General features: G+C 44.0%; 1 protein-coding gene across 1 annotated transcript in view; it reads right to left on the minus strand.

The window, feature by feature from the left end:
- The window catches only part of DBP (D-box binding PAR bZIP transcription factor), a 112,782-nt gene that overhangs the window by 60,677 nt on the left and 33,556 nt on the right, over positions 1–18,549 (minus strand). Inside the window, exon 2 of the mRNA XM_085616526.1 lies at positions 18,194–18,526. Within this exon, the coding sequence (XP_085472652.1) occupies positions 18,194–18,526 (333 nt within the window). The remainder of the gene's footprint in view (positions 1–18,193; positions 18,527–18,549) is intronic.

Consider the following 18,549-nt stretch of genomic DNA (forward strand, 5'->3'; position numbering starts at 1 on the left):
AAATGTCTGGTTCATGTTACTCCTGTCTGTACAATCTTTTTTAGACAACAGCAATCTACACGCTAAGATTTGTATAATGTTTATATAATGAAAGAAGAATCACAACTAGCCATTCTCTTCGTCATTAAGCTTGTTAGTTAGGTCTTCCAAGTAATTCCTGAGACTGTCACTCTGACTCGGTCACTCACAGTCTAGTCAATCACGTGATGAGTCTGTCACGTCGTAATTCACTCTGCCACTCTTTAAGTCGCTAAATCAGTTACTTGGTCTGTCAGTCATTCTGTCAGTTACTCAGGCGGTCACGGAATCAATCAAGCACTCAGTTGCTCAGTTGCTCTTTCTCTCAGTCAGTCAGTCAGTCAGTCAGGCGGTCAGTCACATACTCATTTGCCGAGGCACACACTTCCTCAGTGCAAACAGTACTAAGCTGCCTTCGCCATCTGTTTCTGACTCCCGTTCCTAGGCAGGCAAAAAAAAAAAAAAAAAACAGACTGGAAGTGCAGCCTGCATTGCATCATGTGAGAAATGTCTGAGCCGCTGCACGTGCCCAGTGCAGCACTCCCAGCCCCGGCTCACGTGCACTGACAGGGGAGCTCAGGAGGGAGGGGGAGGAGAGGAGCTGAGCCAGAGAGAGCTGGGAATGTGCTTCCTTCACACACGCACGCGAGAGGGCCAGCGCAGGCGCACAACAACGAAGGAAAGGCTGTTCGCATCTTCATTTAATAAAGGGGTTGCCCTTATGTATGGCTTTTACAGGAAGATTCTATCATTTACACCGGATTGTAAATCTGGTAATTTACTGCTATGAGAGAACAATAGTTGATAACAAAACTCATTACCCACTGTTGCTACACCATAAAGGCCTTCCAGGGCAGACTGGCAGGGGTCTCTGAGAGCCTGGACGCACAGGGCTGCGTGTTTGCTTTGAATGAAAGCAGAAAGCATAGCTAAGGAAAGGCGAAGGAAGGCAGGCCGGGAAAGCATTTTTTCACATTAAGGGCAGGAAGAAGAGGCAATATTACGCATGGCCCCATATTAATCATTTGGCTCAGCCTCGCAATTATAAGCAAGAGCAGATGATTTTAGGGGCCATACATAACATCAATTTATGAATGGGTAACTGAGTTATCGGGATGTTTTTCACCTTGGGGCTCTCAGTAACATCATAGCCAACACAGGCTTTGCTCTCTCAGTCTATTCGATGTCACTCAGACCCGTAGATGAAAAACATTCCCATAACTCCCAGTTATATATCTATAATTCTATAAATCATCATTATTAATCAAAGGTCAAACATCACAGGTGGCAGTGGGAACTTTCCATATAGAAAAGTGTGATTGGAGGCACTCAGTCACGTGTCGAGAGCTGGGTCTATCCTTATTCCTGTTCTAGTTTCTTCTTCTATACATCTGTCTTCCTGCCCTCCTTTTCTTTCTCTGCCGTTCCTTCCTGGTTTCCTCCTTCTGTTTGTTGTTCCATCCCCTCCAACATACCTAATTATTTCCTTCAGTCTTTCCTTCCTCCTTACTTGCTTAAACTTGCTTAACCCCTTCCATGCGGGGCGGATTCCCCCGCGGTGCTGACCGTTACCTGCGCGGGCGTGGTCATGACGGAACGGTTCCGTCATGAGCACAGCTCAACCGACGCTCATGACGGAACCGTTCCGTCATGAGCGTCGAAGGGGTTAATCTGCTCCCTCCCACTCCTCCCCTTCACCCAGTCCCTCATACCCTTTCGGTGAATGCCTAAGAGACCAAACCAACCCTGTAGGTCTTTTAGAAGAAACATCATTCAGGGTCTCTTGCATGTTACTGACATTTCCGCGCTAAACCCATGTCTTTCTCCATTTCTCTCGGATTCTCTTCCATGCTTAGTCACTCCCTTCTTCTCCCTCTTCATTCCTTCCCTTTTATCTATCTCCCTTCCTCTCTCCCATTCTTCCCTTCCTTCCTTCCTTTCTTTCATACCCTTCGCCTTCCAGCCAACCCCACCGCACCTAGAAAGCACAACACTGACCAAAACATTCATCTCGTTTTTTTCAGCAGAGAAATCATTAAGTGCTGCAATATGACTGACCCGAGGCTGCTGCAGGCAGCCTGCCTGGCACGTGACTGGCTCGACCACAGCCTTCAAGGGAAACCAACCCATGCAAACTGTGCTCCAGATAAGCTTGTGAGGCAGGATTATTTCACTCCTTATTTGTAAAGGATAGTAAATATAATTCCAAGAGGATAATAAAAACGGATAGGTTCATTTGCAGGATCAAAAATTAGGCGATTAGTTTCTGACTACAGTATGCTTATAATAGCATGGCTACCATTGGTGCAGCAGGTGCAGTGAAATCAGGGCATATGGAACCCTGGTAATTGATATATTTTACTACCGCAACAGCAGTCAAAGGGGCCATTTTCCTTGCTTGCACAAGGCCCATGACATCCTTACCATGCAGCGGGTTACAGGTTATACACACTGCTCAGCACTAGGCGTATTAATCCTCTAAACCGTTATGGAACGTTCAACAAGCATACCACAGACATACGTGTTGTGGGAAGAATTAGTCACCTAGACCCTTTAGCAGTATTAAACTCTCAAGTTAGTTTGTGAGTTATCAGCAGCGGCGGATCCTCCGCTATCGCGGAGGATCGTCGCTCCCCCCTCCCAGCAGCATAAAAACGTAAAACGATAATAAACCCAGGTTTATTATCGTTTTATTTTGTTTCCCAAAATCTTGGGGGCAGGGCTAGGGGGATAACAGGCACATAGGGAGTGGTATGCACTGTTATCAGTGCGCATGATGGTTTGGTCGGCCATTCTGTACCCACCAGCTCACTGTTTACCGCTCATGAACACCCGGATTCATTATAATAGTCCTGGATTGTCACTCAGAACTATTCAGGCCTGATCAGTGCCCCCTTGCCCTCTAGCCAGCTTCACATTCTACAAACACCTGTACCATATAAACATGGACACTAGGGGCCGGTGAGCATACCAGTGCACTGCAGCCAGGCACTACTACCCCACACATGATGCTGCCATTGATCCTCTAAACACAGCTGGGCCACAATGGTGACCCAGGCCAGGCTGCAACTCATTCACCCCTCACTCTTCCTTCCTTCCTGCTGTTAAACATACTTAATAAATGTGTTGCACCGGGCTCCTGACTGTTGGATTCTATTGGTGTGCGACAGGGAGCATGCTGGTGCAGTACAACCAAAAACAGCCGACTCTGCATGGATGCAACAACTGGTTGCCCAGCTGCATCTAAGCCACAGTCATCTACCCACAGCCAAATACCACTACAGTGAGCTAGACCAAGGTGTGGCCTTTTTCCCACCTCATGTAGCGACCAACTAAAGACAGTTCTTGACTACTTATAGTCTAGAGGACCCTGATGATGAGCAGGCTGGTGCAGTCAGACTATCTACCCCAAACCTGCAGTTGCCACCACTCACCCATGTACAGCAGGGCTGCAGGTATTTTCTGACCGCACACCATGGTATTGAGACTGCGTGCCTGCCAACCTGCGCCACTGTCTGGACACCGCCCCAGGACACTAAAGACTACTCTGACTGAACAACAAGTGCTACCACCTAGAGGAAATATTCAAGGGGGCTTTAGATAAACCCACCCACTGTATGCATAGTCACTAATTGCCACTGCATCCTACAGTGTATCCCAAAGTCAAACAAGATCTATTGGGAGCTTCAGTATATGAGTGCTGTTCTCGCTTCTCCTCCCAGATCACGGTTTTCTCTCCAACAAAGAACTGCTTTGTTCTTTTGAAGCTGGAGTTAAAGAATGTAGACTGATGATTGGATTAAGTGAGGTTTCTTGTCTCGGGTCAGGCAAGTAAGTTGTCTCAAGCTGTCTGCTCCTGACAGATAAGGCGTACGTGTAAATTCCTGGCCAAGGCATTCGCAGCCAGGGCCAGCCTTCCTAGGCCCATCCCTGGGCACCCGAACTCAAAGGAACTAAGGACAGCAGCCAACTGCACCTCTGCCAGGATCCACTCTGATAAGGCAGTGCTTCAGGGTCAATTTATGCAGACATGGAAACGAAGCTAAACCGAGAACCGGATCAAGCAAGATTTGTAAGGTATATGAGAAGAGCAACTGAATTCAGATGAGGTCCAGAGATTTTCTTTAAATGTGGTTTGACGGATATCATGAGGTGGGAAAGCTGTAAAACTCTAGCAACTCTTGGCTCTGGTCATTGTTCTATAATAAACCAAGTTCAAAAGAGTTGTGACCTCGCCCCTGTTCCTTAATCCTTACAAAGTTGGTTATAATTTATTGATATTTCCCTTCTAGGTGCCCTTATCACAGTCTTCTGTCAAGCCCACAGCAGCTACATTTCACAGGTAGGAGAAATCCTGGTCCAGGGTTTGATTTCAGATGTGGTTGCGTAGCTACGTGTAGATACGGTCTGGCAGATAAAAGTATCATTGTGGTTAAAATGAAACTGTCTAGTTGCTTGGTCGCGACAGAGGCAATATGATCTGGTGTATATAATGAGATGCCCTTTAATAGATATCTTGAGATATGCAGGGCCAGACAGGGAGCCAAAAGCAGAAGTGGCAAATTTTGTCAGACCGGCCCCAATAGTGAGTATATAGTGGGTGCAGCAAGAGAACCTGATCACTACACAGGGGGGTTTGGGAGGGTCTCTCCCAAGATTTTGTTTTTTAAATGGTACATTCAACCACACAATTGTCAATATTTATTCAATTGTATTAGCTTTTAAAGCATAGCAAATGACCTTACTTTGCACAAGGGTACCACAATCTATGTTGGGGCTCTTCAATGATACCCTCACTATCACCCACCAACAGTACCTCTCATCTCCCCATAGCCTCTCTCTCACATGTATTTCACTTGTCTTATAGCACCTCTCATTCCAGTGTGGGGTGTCAAAGAACTTTAAACCACACACACACATGCAATCAATCATGCGTGTGAATCAGTGTATAGAAGGTTTTACATAAGGCAAAGGGGACTACAAAGTGTAGGATTCACGTCATCCATATTGTTAGGCATTTTTTAAGAGTGCTTGGTCTGGAGATGCTCAAACTCAGGTTTCAGACATTTAACACAGTGGTTTGGGTTGCCTTTAATAATAGGAATTTGTTTCTACCCAAACATATCCCTTTTAGCAATATCAGGATAATGAAAAGCTGGGAAAACCCATAACTTTCTAAACTGTACAATGCAGTTTGCATGCAGCTCTTTGAGGCAGTTAATAGCTTACTGTGCTAGATTACGACTGTAATTTATGAACTGCACAGTAACAAAAGAATCTCAGTGACAAAAGCAGTAACCCACTGAGCTATGGACATAAAATACTGTTCTTTGCTATGCATGGTACACGTTCTTTGCAGCTGGCATATTGACTCTCTGCGCTATCATAGATGAGTCAAAACTGTCACTAGATTAAACTCCCATCTCTTTCCAGAAGGCACATTAATCACCACAGTTATCTTGAAACTGTTATTGTTGCCCGAAAACTGCTGGATATACATTAAATTTGCAGAGCTTTTAAAACTGATACGATACCTACAAAATCGACCCCCACTAACAAAACAGTCCCTCCCCCCCTCTAGCCTCTCTGGGAAATGCCCGATGCCGGGTAGGGCCAGTCCGGCCTTGGAGATACAGTGGTGTAACACAGGCCCCAGCAGCCCCTGCGGTGCGGGGTGAGCTCCAGGGGGCTCATCACCTCAGTACCCTGGCCTAAGAACTGACTGAGTCCAGAGGAGGGCCCCTCCATGTAGTTTGCAAGGTGGCCCCCTCAAGTTTCACTACACTAGTGTGGAGATATGTTATTGTGCTAAAATGGATGACAGTGAGGTTAGAAAATGTTGGCTCTAAACCTGATTTTTCAGCTGCAGCCAAAATGTTTGATCCTAGGCAAATCACTTTATATCACTGTATTTTGGTTTCCTTGGCTGCATAAATTGAGTGTTTACACGTGATTTAAACCCAGCGTAAAAATTGTTTTTTTCTTCAGTATTATAACCTCAGGGTACACAAATCTTGGGTGATGATATTTGAAAAACAAAAACAATGCAGAAATCAATACAAGAATACTAGTTGAAGGTGAGAGATAAATTGAGGACTGGGTATAAATGACATAAGAGAAGGTTTAAGTATTGTGGGAAATGGGAAGAAAGGTACAGGAGTTACCCTGCAAATAGAAACAAAATATAGAAAGTAGTAAGTTAAAAATAATATAACATTAAAAAATACAGATACAGCTTGTCGAACTCAGGAGAAGGACAAGGAATGCTTCAAACCCTATTTTAGGATCGAGCATGCTAGATCAGGCTCTAGCGCATTCGTCTCGCTTGCGAGACAATGTTGTCAACAAACGGGGCTTAGAGCTCGCCCGTTGCTTACCATTTGTTTGCTTACGTAGCACTCTTCTTTAAAGTCTTGTAATTTGTCAAGGGAGGCCTAACTTCATTTCTGTTCCTCTCTGTGGAGCAGGGACCAAGCACTTATTGATTCAACTTAATCAGTGTCAGGGATGTGGAATTGCTATAGCCCGACGCCCAGGACATATTATTTGGGGTCAAGGGCAACAAGTATTCATGTGTATTTTGTCCTTGGGAAAAGTAGGCCCAACCCCCTGTAACCCAAACCCTTTGGCTGCCAGTTTGCAGCACCACATTATGGATCAGGAAAGGGACCTGTCTGCAGTTAAGGTAATATTTTTGTCCATATGTTAATGCTGTTCAAACCTGTATTTATGGTTCATTAATTGAAAGCCTTTATTATTAGGGTGCGCGCTCTAAGTAAATGTTGCAAGTTCTGACTGCACTACTGGCAGTGGGCCCAGTATAAAAATGTATACACACGTTTTCAAAGTTTAGTAATATGAGGCTATGCTTAATGCTCCCAGAATGCTCTCTGATTTGATGCAAATATTTGCAGCAGCTTGAAAGCAAGATTGATGATTCTTTGCTTTTAAAATAAAATGTTGATTAAAAAATGAATGCATGAAAGAAAACATTTTGCTAAACTACTGTAAAATTTCAGGAACCATTTCTTTGCAGCATCATTTAGTAACATGTGTTGATGCATGCTAGAATTTCCCAAAAATATTCATAATAAAAAAAGTGTAACCAGTTTCAATAAGATTATGGGAAACAAAAATAAACAAGCATTGGCAAAGTCAGGAGGTCTGAAATTGGTGGTCAACTTTTTAGTTTTGTCAATGTGCAACTTGTTTTGGCATAGTTTTTGTAAAACCTTATTGGTGTAGGAGCTGCCAGGCCCTCACCATTATAACAAACATTGGCAAAAGCAAAAATTGTTTTTGGTTTCAAAAAACACTCTGTAGTTACTGGCACTGAACAAAATTACTTTGTGTGCCAATAAGCTCCTTGTGAAAGAGCAGAATGCTGTTAAGTCACAGTGAAGCCAGCCGATAGAGAGAGAGAGACAGAATGTTAATAAACACAAAAAGTCATGGTCAACGTCAGACCAAATTAGTGGCCCAATTATTAAAGAAAGTCTCAAAAGTGCACCCATGGTATATGTCCTTGTATTTAAGTGCAGCTATATGGCTTTCGTGAATTCCCAAGAATTTACAGATGTTGGACAAAAAATAGTACTTGTAGAAAATATTTGTGAACTGCATTTTAGCATGAGCAAATATGCATGTGTAGATTTGCTCATGCAAAAATCTGAGTGTTTGCAAGTTCACTTTCCCTCCAACCACTTTTTTCCCAACTCTGGAAGAAGGTTTATGTTTGTCATTGTCAGGAGTACATTTCCAACATTTCTCAGTATGGGAAAAGGTTAGGGAAGAGTGGTTACCCTTAAAACATGCAAGTTAATAGGTTTGCACAGACTCAAAAGGGCATTCTAACTGTGGAACTATTGCTTACCACTACCTTCAGCCCCAGTATGTAGATCTGCGGAAACGTGGGAACATAAGGGGATTGCAAGTATTCAAACACTACTATGGAATGAGCCCTGGCATAATCAGAGAGGCTATATCAGAACTCTTATATAATGAGACTGCTGGCATAATTTGTTGCCGCACTACATGGCACCAAAGGGACAAGTGGGTTTTGTCACAGGACAAGTAGATTTATGAAGCAACCTGCCCCATGGACAAGTAGATATTTTAATAAATTCTACACCCCTGAGTGTCCATCAGCTGTGCCCGATGTGATTGAGGTACTACTTTGTTCTTTTGAACTTTTAGTGCCCTGCAAACAGAAGGCAAAAACATGCCCAGCATGACAAACAAAATTGCAAAGATTTATTTTCTATAGTAACCTTTTTTTATTTTGCCAAGTATTTTTTTCTCACTTTGCACTCATGTTTTCTTTTGCTTTTGGTGCTCGTGAGCGCTGAACTCAAAAGATGAGGATTATTTTATAGCAAAGTGATATTGTTTCTTTCTTATGAGTAATTTCTGAAATGATGCTTTAACACATAATCCAATCCACCCCACTCTAATCCATGCCAATCCACCCCACCTCACCTCACACCCATCCAAACTACTCACCCCAATCCAATCTACTCCAACCCACCACACTCCAATCTTCTCAATCCACCCCAATCCCTATCTGCTCCACACCAATTCACCCACTCCAATTCAAAATAATCTACCCCACTCTAATCCAAAACAATCTGCCCCATCACAATCTAAAACAATCTGCCCCACTCAAATCCAAAACAATCTGCCCCACTCCAATCTAAAAGAATCAGCCCCATTCCAATTCAAAATAATCTGCCTGCTCCAATCTACCCCACTCCAGTCCAAAAAAAAATGTCCCACTTAATCTAAAACAATCTGCCTCACACCAATCCTAAACAATCTGCTCCACTCCAATACACCACACTAAATACAAAACAATCTGCACACTCCAATCCGCCCCACTCTAATCTGAAACAATCTGCCATACTTCATTCCATCTCACTCCAATCCAAAACAATCTGCCCCATTACAATCCACAACAATCTCTGCCCCTCTCCAATCTGCCCCATTTCAATCTGCTCCACTCTAATCTGCCCCACTCCAATCCAAAACAATCTGCCCCACTCCAATCCACCCCACTCCAATCCAAAACAATCTGACCCACTCCAATCCGCACAACTAAATCCAAAACAATCTGCCCACTCTAATTCGCCCTTCTCCAATCCAAAACAATTTGCCCCACTCCAATCCACCCCACTCCAATCCAAAACGGTCCGTTCCACTCTAATCCGCCCCACTCCAATACAAAAAGATCTGCCCACTCCAAACCAAAACAATCGTCCCCACTCCAATCCATCCCACTCTAATACATTCTGCCCCTCTCCAATCCAAAATAATCAGCCCCACTCCATTCCAGTACTCCTCACTCCAATCCACCAAACTCAAATCCATCCAACCCTACACCAGTCCAATCCACCCCAATCCAATCTACCCTATTCCAATCCACCTCACCCCAATCCAATCCAATCCCCCTCACTCCCTCCTCAATCCACCACATTCCAATCCAAAACCATTTGCCCCACTCCAGTCTGCACACTCCAATGTGCCCCACTCCAATCCAAAACAATCTGTCCCACTCCAATCTACTTCACTCCAATCCAATCCACCCCACTACAATCCAATTTACCCTACACCAATCCAATCCAGCCAAACCCAATCTACCCAATCCAATCCAGCCCACCCAATCCAATCCACCCCACCCCACAGCAATCCAATCTACTCCACTCCACCCCACTCCATGTCAATCCAATCTACCCCACTCCATGTCACCACACTTTATTCCACCTCACTCCAATCCAATTTATTCCACCCAATCCCACACCAATCTAATCCACTCCACTCTAATCCATCCCATCCATTCTACCCCACGCCACTGCAGTCCAATCCACCCGGCTTGACTCTAATTCACCCCACTCTACCCCAATCCAATCCATCCCACTCCAGTACAATCCAATCCAGCCCTTCCAGTCCAGTTCAAACCACCTCCTCCACTTCAAGACCCGGTCTGGTGGCTTTGTGGACTAATGCGTCCACTGTAGGGGTCTGTGTTTGACCTTATGGTCAGAGGTTCAAATCCCAGCGGTTCGACTCAGTCTTTCATCCTTCTGAGGTTGGTAAAATGAGTACCATTGAGTTGGGTAACAATAAACATCAGTTATTCAGCGCCAAGATGCCCTTCAGGGTGAACATGCGCTTTACAAATACACGTTATGTTATGTTACTTAAATTCACCCCACTCCAAACGACCCTACTCTAATCCACTCCACCCCACCCCAAGCCAATCTAATCTGCCCCAATCCAATCCACCTCAACCCAATTCAATCCAACCCACTCTACCCCAATCCAATCTACTCCAATCCAATCCACCTCAATCCACTCCAACCCACTCAACCCTATTCCATCCCACTCCACTCTATGCCACTCCACTCTTCCACACCGCACTGTAAGACAGACTCTGCCTCTGAACCACTGAACTCTACTTCCGCTACTCCACTCCAACAAACCTAGTCAACGACATTCTACTCCCACCGCTCCATTCCAGGACTCTCAACACCACTAACTTTTAGCCATGCTGAACAGCAGCCACAGTGGTGTACAACATTGCAAAAACACATTGCCAAAGCCGACAGCTCTTGTATAAGCGAGACCTATTGGCTTTGGCAGTGCTTGTCTCTTGTTGTAGAGCGCCTGCCCTCAAGTCCGCCATTTGTGCCTTCATATTGTTACATTTAGAAGCTAGGCGCATAATTGATGACAAGGGCAAGGGAGCCTAGCGAGGAGCGCCGAGGCCGCCCTTTGTTTGTGGCTCCGGTGTGGTAACAGGGTCGGAAGAGCTTGTGGAGAAAGGGGGAAGTTCGGTGATGGTACGGGGCTTTAAAATGACCCTGTGTGTACATTTTTCTACAACCTCCTCGTGACCTAAATAGCCACACTGTGGAAAGGATTCGGGAGAATTATTACTGGGCTGAGAAATGTTTTACTTGGAAATGGTGTTTGAGAAGTAAATACCTCGGGTTAATGAGAAACAACTTTAACATTAACTCTTAAGGAGATCGTGGCATGTGGCTCCTTGGCGCATGTGCACAGAGTGCAAGATTGACAGTGCGTGTTCTCAACACTCCACTTGGGGGCGTGGTACGTGCGTGCGTGTCAATTCTCGGTGCATTAATGTGGCTGGGCTTTTGCTTTTCATTTGAGGGGCCCCTCGGCTAGTAGATGTATCAGTGCACGACTGCCCCCTCTGTGCACAATTACCACTCTGTGCCATTTAGAACTGCCTGCAGGCCGATTGTGCAGTGTGACGGTGTGGGCAGCTGGTGACACTGTTGTGTGGGGTCGGAGTGGTGGAACGTGGCATTTCCTCTGAGCATCTATTGGAAATGAAAATAAAACCTCTTGTACTAACTCAGACAGCATGTAGTTCACTGGTACACGTCAGTGTAGAATTAGTGATGGACCGATTTACTCTTGGGCCACCTCCCTACTCCAATATACAATCCAGTGCTACGTAGAGCGTTTTGTACGGAAGGATGTTGGGTGCCATCGTTTGGGGCAGCTGAAGATAGAGGCTGAGCAGGAAGACAGTCCAGCTGCAGACGGGACATATATGACGTGAAATAACGCACACACGTCACGAGAGAAGGGGCATTTTGACCTCATCCAAGTACTAGCGTTGGGTCCAGGTGGAAGGCAGGAAGCATCGAGAGAGAAACGGATAAGATGTGTAAAGTGACAAGACCCCACACTCTGTTCTCAGCTGCAGATGTAAGGGTGATACTACGTTATGCGTTCAGATTTTTCTCCATATTCCTGTGCGCACGGCCTGGCGCACGGATTGTGCCCGAGCAAGTGATTGAGAACTGCCCTGGAAGAACGGGAAATATCAGTTGGGCAATCCTCTGTTGCCGCGGTGCCAGGCAAGGCTGGTCGGTCGGCATACTTCGCTCTTAAACTAATCCGGAGAGCTGGATCACAGCTAGGAGGCGGAGTCACCGAGCTGTGACCTCCGACAGGAACAGAAAATCAAAGTCCACACTCATCCCTGGGAGCTATTTGAGTTGTAAATGTACCGTAGTATGCCACTAATTCACCGAGCATGCTTTGCAGCCTTCTAGGAGGTATGAGGCACTATATAAAAAAATATGCAAATTATACCCCCCAAAAATCTCTTGCTCCCTCGTAAATTACTTCATTTCCCTGATCCAAAATTATAAAAATTATTTTATCTACCAAGAGTGGGGGAAACATAAGCAGGGCTACCTTCTATATGAATGGCTGTTACGACAGATCTTTACGGTATGGTAAAAATTCTGCACTTCATAGTAGGTTGTCTACAAACATTTCAAATGCCCTTGCTTTTAGAAGACTGCAGAACTAACATTCAGCCTTGGTCTTTTCATTTTTCTGCTATTTGAACTTCTTTGTTAGAGGTATGTGATGTCGCAGGGTGCCTTACAGAGGGTTTAGAATTATCTGTAGGTCAGTATATTGTATACAAAAATATCCTAATATTGTCCTACACATAGTTTACAAAAATATTATCCGATTGGACGTAGGTTTTCTATTTAAATAATGCTTTTTTCTATGATTAAGTACAGCGGGGCAATATTTTTTTAAACAATGTTTAGGACTATATATTTATGTCAGGCGGTATTCTTACTAAGATATTCTAGTACCATACATTAGAGATTCGAGGCTTGGATAATTCCATTCACCCGGCAGGATTTGTTAGGCATACCTCATTTTAAGCTATACATCTTTCTAACACGGATATCAAAATATTGTCCATTTATGTAGCATAAACCTCAAAGTCAATGATCTCTGGTGCTTAAAAAGGGGCAATGTTATCACTCAAGTTAATGATACTCATTTTATCAGCATCGTACAGATGAAATGTGAAGTCAGCCATGTTGCGATTCTAACTTGCAGCAGGTGATCAATTAATTCAGCTTTCTTACTGGATTTCCCACCAGACTTATGGTCAATAATGTTCCTGGATGCTAGAATATTTTTGTGTTTTGTTTAAGGCTTAAGAACCTGAACTGTGCATACTGGGAAATTAAATAGCCTTTAAGGGAGCCCTTTTACAATATTTATAAACAGTGGAATTACATTTAAACAAAAAAAAATCTTTTATTAGAACTTCTTCAGCAAGCCCCAAAATATTTGGTGTGTCTACTGTATCTTATCATGTTATGTTTAAGTAGATTTTGCCATTTTGTGGCAACACATTTACAGAAATTGATAACTTAATTTTACAGACAATTTTTAGATCTTGCCTAAGACAGTGCAAGAGATTTTGTTTACTATAAGGGGCCTAGAGCCTGCCCATTGCTTACTATTAGTCGGCTTCAACGTTACTCTTATTTGCTGCCTTCTAATTGGCCAGCGCATGCCAATTTCACTTCATCTTCATTCTTGTGGTGCATGGACCATGTACTGTTTCATTTTGATCAGTTTCCTTTTGCTGCTCGTGCTGTCGTTGAGGTACTATTTTTCTTTTTTATTTCCCTGTCATGTTGCTTCTTCCCTCCTACCCCTGTGTACATGCTGCTTCTGCCCTCCCTCCCCCTTTTCTGTGTCGCTTATTGCCTTCTACCCTACCATTGTTGTGTTTTATCTTTCCTCCCACACTCCCGTTGTCTGTGTTGCCCCACCCCCCAAACCTGGTAAAACACAAAAAAAGGGCTATGAAGTGGCCAGCGCAGGACACGTTATAGCGCCCCTTGTCTGTGTTGCTTCTTACGTCCCACCTCTAGCGTCTCTGTTGCTTCTTCCCTCCCACGCTCCCATAGTCCATGCTACTTTCAGTTACACAATAATCGGGGGCGATTCTTGCCCCTTACCAATTGGCTCTTATCCCGCTCAATTCTAACCAAATAACTGAACAGGAAGCACTTTGCATTGGCACTGATTACATGGTTTTTTATTAACCAATGTTAGGTGAATATCTGGGAGTCACGCATCACTGATACCTAGACCACGCATCCAAAAGCAATAATTGGCCGAACATGAAGAGTCAATCTCATGTCAAACATGTGCCGAGCATGCAACCAACATTGCCCCTGCATGCCAGTGTCCCACTGGTACCCTTTTTTGGAGAAATACACAAGCCCCAGAAGACCTCTGTTTTGATATCCGTCCACTTCCAGAAATCAACATTCTTAAGTAACATCCAATTAAAATTAGGATGTGGGAGCTTGAAGACAGAACTGTGTTTATAGGATTGCGGGTATAGGAGTGTTGTTTTTTCTGTCTGATAGGCTCAGGTAAAAAATGAGGATGCCCAGTGTTCAGAAAAGACAGTCCCATTTAAAGCCCTACATTGCTCTGCATTTTCTCCCTGTTATTAAATGTTTAAATCCAGCTGCTAGATAATCTGTTTTGTGATCGACGGGTGCCATTCCACAATGAAGCAAATGACACCGTGGCCTAAAGAAATTCTAGCACATGATTAATTAACTATTTCTCAGCATCCAACAATTTATGGTGGTGAACTGGTAAGTCAGAACATGGGAAAGCTGGAGTTCCTTTTTTAATAGGGTCTGTTCATGTGCTGCAGAATGTCAGCAAAATATTCAAGAGCTTTATTCAAGTAAAAAAGGCTAGACGTATTGTCTCTGATGAACGAAGGAAACTGGAGGGCCAAGTTAATCGAGTTGTTGCTATTTGCAAGAATTAGTTGAAATTGGTCTGGCATTTCTGTCATTTCTTAGACATGGACAACAGAGGTAAAACTGCCAGAGGAACCCGAGGTTGAAGTCACATTTCTGGACAAATCAAGAAAAAGCTATTGCCAAAAATGCAAATGATATAAAACTCAGCTAGATCTTATGTTGTTCCTAGTGGAACATGTTTTGGGAAAGCTGTACATTATCTCCCGACACAAGAGATGATGACATTCAGGTCCTCACACTAACTTAACTCTAAGGCTGCATGTGGCGAGGCAACCAAATGTTTGAAAGACTGTATCCCAACCTATTTACATGCTACAGAACTTTGGTCTATTAGAAAACCACTGTCCCACAAAAAACCCGGGGCAAGAACAGCACATAGAGTATTCTCCATCCAAGAAGCCAGGCTTTAGAAAGGCACACCAGACTGACCAGAGCAACTTTGTCTGATTGGTCAGCACTGAACATTCAAGGTGGTGCTGAAAACCCAATTATCCTTGTAATGAGTCAAGAAAACTGCCTAATCCAGCATATCGCTCTTAGATAACCCAAGGGGTGGAGCAATATACAAATATTGATGATGATGGTAAAGGCCAATGGAGGGATCATCACTGGCAATTACATTCTTGAACAGCTCCTCAAATTTCCAAAGGAATTGTCATTTTCAGTGGCAATGTGGAAAGTACTAAATGCATGGAGATTCGGAACGATTTTGTAGAGAGACCACACTTAAATATTAAGAAAAGCATTAGCACTAATACAAATTGAAATGTTTATGGGGCGAACACAAATCGGAATGATTCACAAAGTCAACTGAAATAGGAATTGGCTCAGCTAGGATTGCTACCAAATGTATAGAAAAACATTGAAGAAAATGTCTAATTTTCCAGAGATTTGAGAAGAATCCTAGGAATACTCATGGAAATCTACCCCATTCATATATTTCCTTGAGCACTTGTTTGCATAATAATGTAATATTTATCCAAGAAGAATTTTAGTTAGGTTGGATACTTCTTCCGGCAGGAGTGCGACGCACATGTAACTTTCATTTTTTTAACAACGGGGAAAATATTTTTCACTGTGGAGGAATCATTTCCCCTAAAACTCACCCCTTTCAGTTTCCACTCTAGAAACACACTTCCCACTGCCTTTGGCAGGATTAAAAATGCATGAGTTTCCAGAGTGACAAACTACAAGCAAGGATTAGGTGTATACACAGATATGTGTTCACATGTATTTTCAGTTATGTATATCCAGAAAACCCCACACACTCTCAATCTAATATTACGTTTGTAGTAAAATTCCGACAACCGTGATTCTACTAACTCAGGATTGAGAATTTATGACTGCAAACATGCATTCTGAATCAAGCCCAGTGTGCTGTGCTGATTGAAACAGGGGCTGATTATGGTTGGTATCTAAACGCCTACACAAGCAAATCAATCGGAGTTGCTCAGTCTGGCACTATGTATGGCAACATGTATGACTACATACGTACGTGCATATTAAATCTATTCCTAAACACCTTCATTAGCTTCGTTTCACCATATGAATCAACTTTAATGATATAAACACTGTAGGAAGGTTCCCAAAATCTTGGAATCTGACTTCAACACTAGTAAAACATATAAAATTCTAAGTACCACACTCACACAGGGATCTCACCTGTAGTGCTATATGAGCCACGAATACAGGGATGCCCTTCGCATCAGGCTCCCAATTGTTATCAATCCTACTACTTTCAGATGTCTCCTTAAAGTCCACTTTTACTGATGGAGTTCCAATTGCTGTTCTATAAGCAACACTGAGCAGGTTCAACATTACACACTCAACACTAGCATACAGCACCAAGCTAATATTTCCCCTGGGTGTCTCAACCTATCTATCTGGGTGGACCGTGATGCCCATGTTACTACCTGAATGCACCACAAAGACATTCAGAGTCAGGGCCGGACTGGGAAACCAAAGCAGCCCTGGCACTTTTGTCAGACCTGCCCTGCCCACCCCTATACCTCCTGCACGATTGAAACACTGCTGCTTTTGTTACTAGGGACCAATTTTACAGCATACCAGGGGCCAATTTAACAGCACGCTGCAAAACCGCCGCCCATCGCTGCAAAACCGTTGCCCATCTCTACAAAACCGCCCCCCCCCCTCCAGCCTACCGGGGAAACGCCCGATGCCCGCTATGGCCAGTCCAGCCCTGTTCATGTGCTCGCGCTTGGACATATGGAGGTTGCTGGAGCCCATCTTACCACACATAGGGTGGGGCTTTTTGGTTGGTGCAACAGCTGTCTGTAATTTCAACATGTGCAAAGTGAGAGACAGAGATACCCAGCAGAAGAGAAGAGTCACCATGGGAGACCAGAGGAAATCGATACATGCATGCACGCATGTGCACAAACTCACACAGCAATTTTGCAATACATAGCTTACACACTGATGACAGAAAAGGATCACTACTTCCATAGCCTTTGCAATAATAGTCCAGAGGGCTAGGTCCATGCCAGATTTTCATGATAAGCCCTATGTAAATATGTTCCATTTGGATACATTGTATGAACATCTTTCTGATGTAGAAAACCTGAAAACCTGTGATGGTTTCAAAATTATTGGAACTCTGCTGTAGACTCAATTCCCCTGGCAGAGAAGCACCAGCCCTCTTTAGATACCGCCTTGCCTGCTGAGGATCTCTAAGCTTAAACCGTAAGCCGAGGGGGGATGCTGAGCGGCCCCTTGTGTTTTTGGCCTGCTCAGCAGTTTTTTTTTGTTTGTTTTTTTTAAACTATCAAAGCAGGAAATACAAAAAATCAATTGCCCTAACGACCCCGACATCGGACCATTAACTCATTTTGCAGTTCGAAACAGCCATTTGAGGCACGACAGTCACGTGCAGGGAAATCTAGTGATATCTACTCACCCTAAACCAGGAAGCCGATCACAACTACGACCTGGTGGCCCAGCTGGGAACAGACCGCCATGCCAAGGGTTTGCACTGTCAAAGCCAGTTCAGCCTCCGCTGGCGCAAACTTCCTGGTTCTCCCACAACTCAAATAGGTCAGGGAAATGGTGAGTGTAGTGGAGTGGGTGAACCACCAATTTATGGTGGTTCATAAGCTCCATCAAGCCCTAAATAACCACCTTCGTCTCCAGTATCTGAGTGAATTGTCACTATAAAATATATGTTTGTATGTGGACTTAAGTAGAACAAATCTAGCTACAAACCAATGGATTGCTGTAGAGAGGGTGGGACATGCAATAACAGAGAGCAGGATAAAGGAAGATGTACAGCACAGCCATGTGGGAGGAGGGAAATGAGTAGCGGATGTCTCCATTAATGTCTCAGCTAATAATAAGACACATGCTTCCAATGATGCCGTTGTAGAAGAACATCCCCTGAAACCAAACTATGCTTTGCAAACAACTACTTTACTCAATGGTCATATTACGCAATGAAAACACATACGATTTCCACTATGTCCCAAAGTGAGATCTGCAGTTTGGCTAGTGAAAGGATGAGGCAGTACCTGCTTTCCCGTTACAGTGTTCGTACTCGTTTGCCATCATGTCTTGCACTGGGGAGGAGCAGGTGGAAATGGAAGAGGCACATGATGCTGGCCGGCTGAGATCTACCACTGACTGGTTTGATGGAGGTGGTGTCAAGTTGGCTGACGAATATGTTTGGTGTGGCGGACTGGGTGGGAGGCCATTCTCAAGGAGGAACTCATCCAGGTCGACGTACTCTATTTCATTGTATGGGAGGGTACGCTCCCAGAGAAGCGAACCTAGGAACGCACAGTGAGATGAACGTGAGCCTGGGATGTCCTCTTCCAGCTTCCGCTCCTTGTCTTTCATTATACCTGCATGTTGGGAGACACAAAAC

This window comes from Triturus cristatus, chromosome 7 (assembly GCF_964204655.1).
Source record: "Triturus cristatus chromosome 7, aTriCri1.1, whole genome shotgun sequence".
Classification (NCBI taxonomy): domain Eukaryota; kingdom Metazoa; phylum Chordata; class Amphibia; order Caudata; family Salamandridae; genus Triturus; species Triturus cristatus.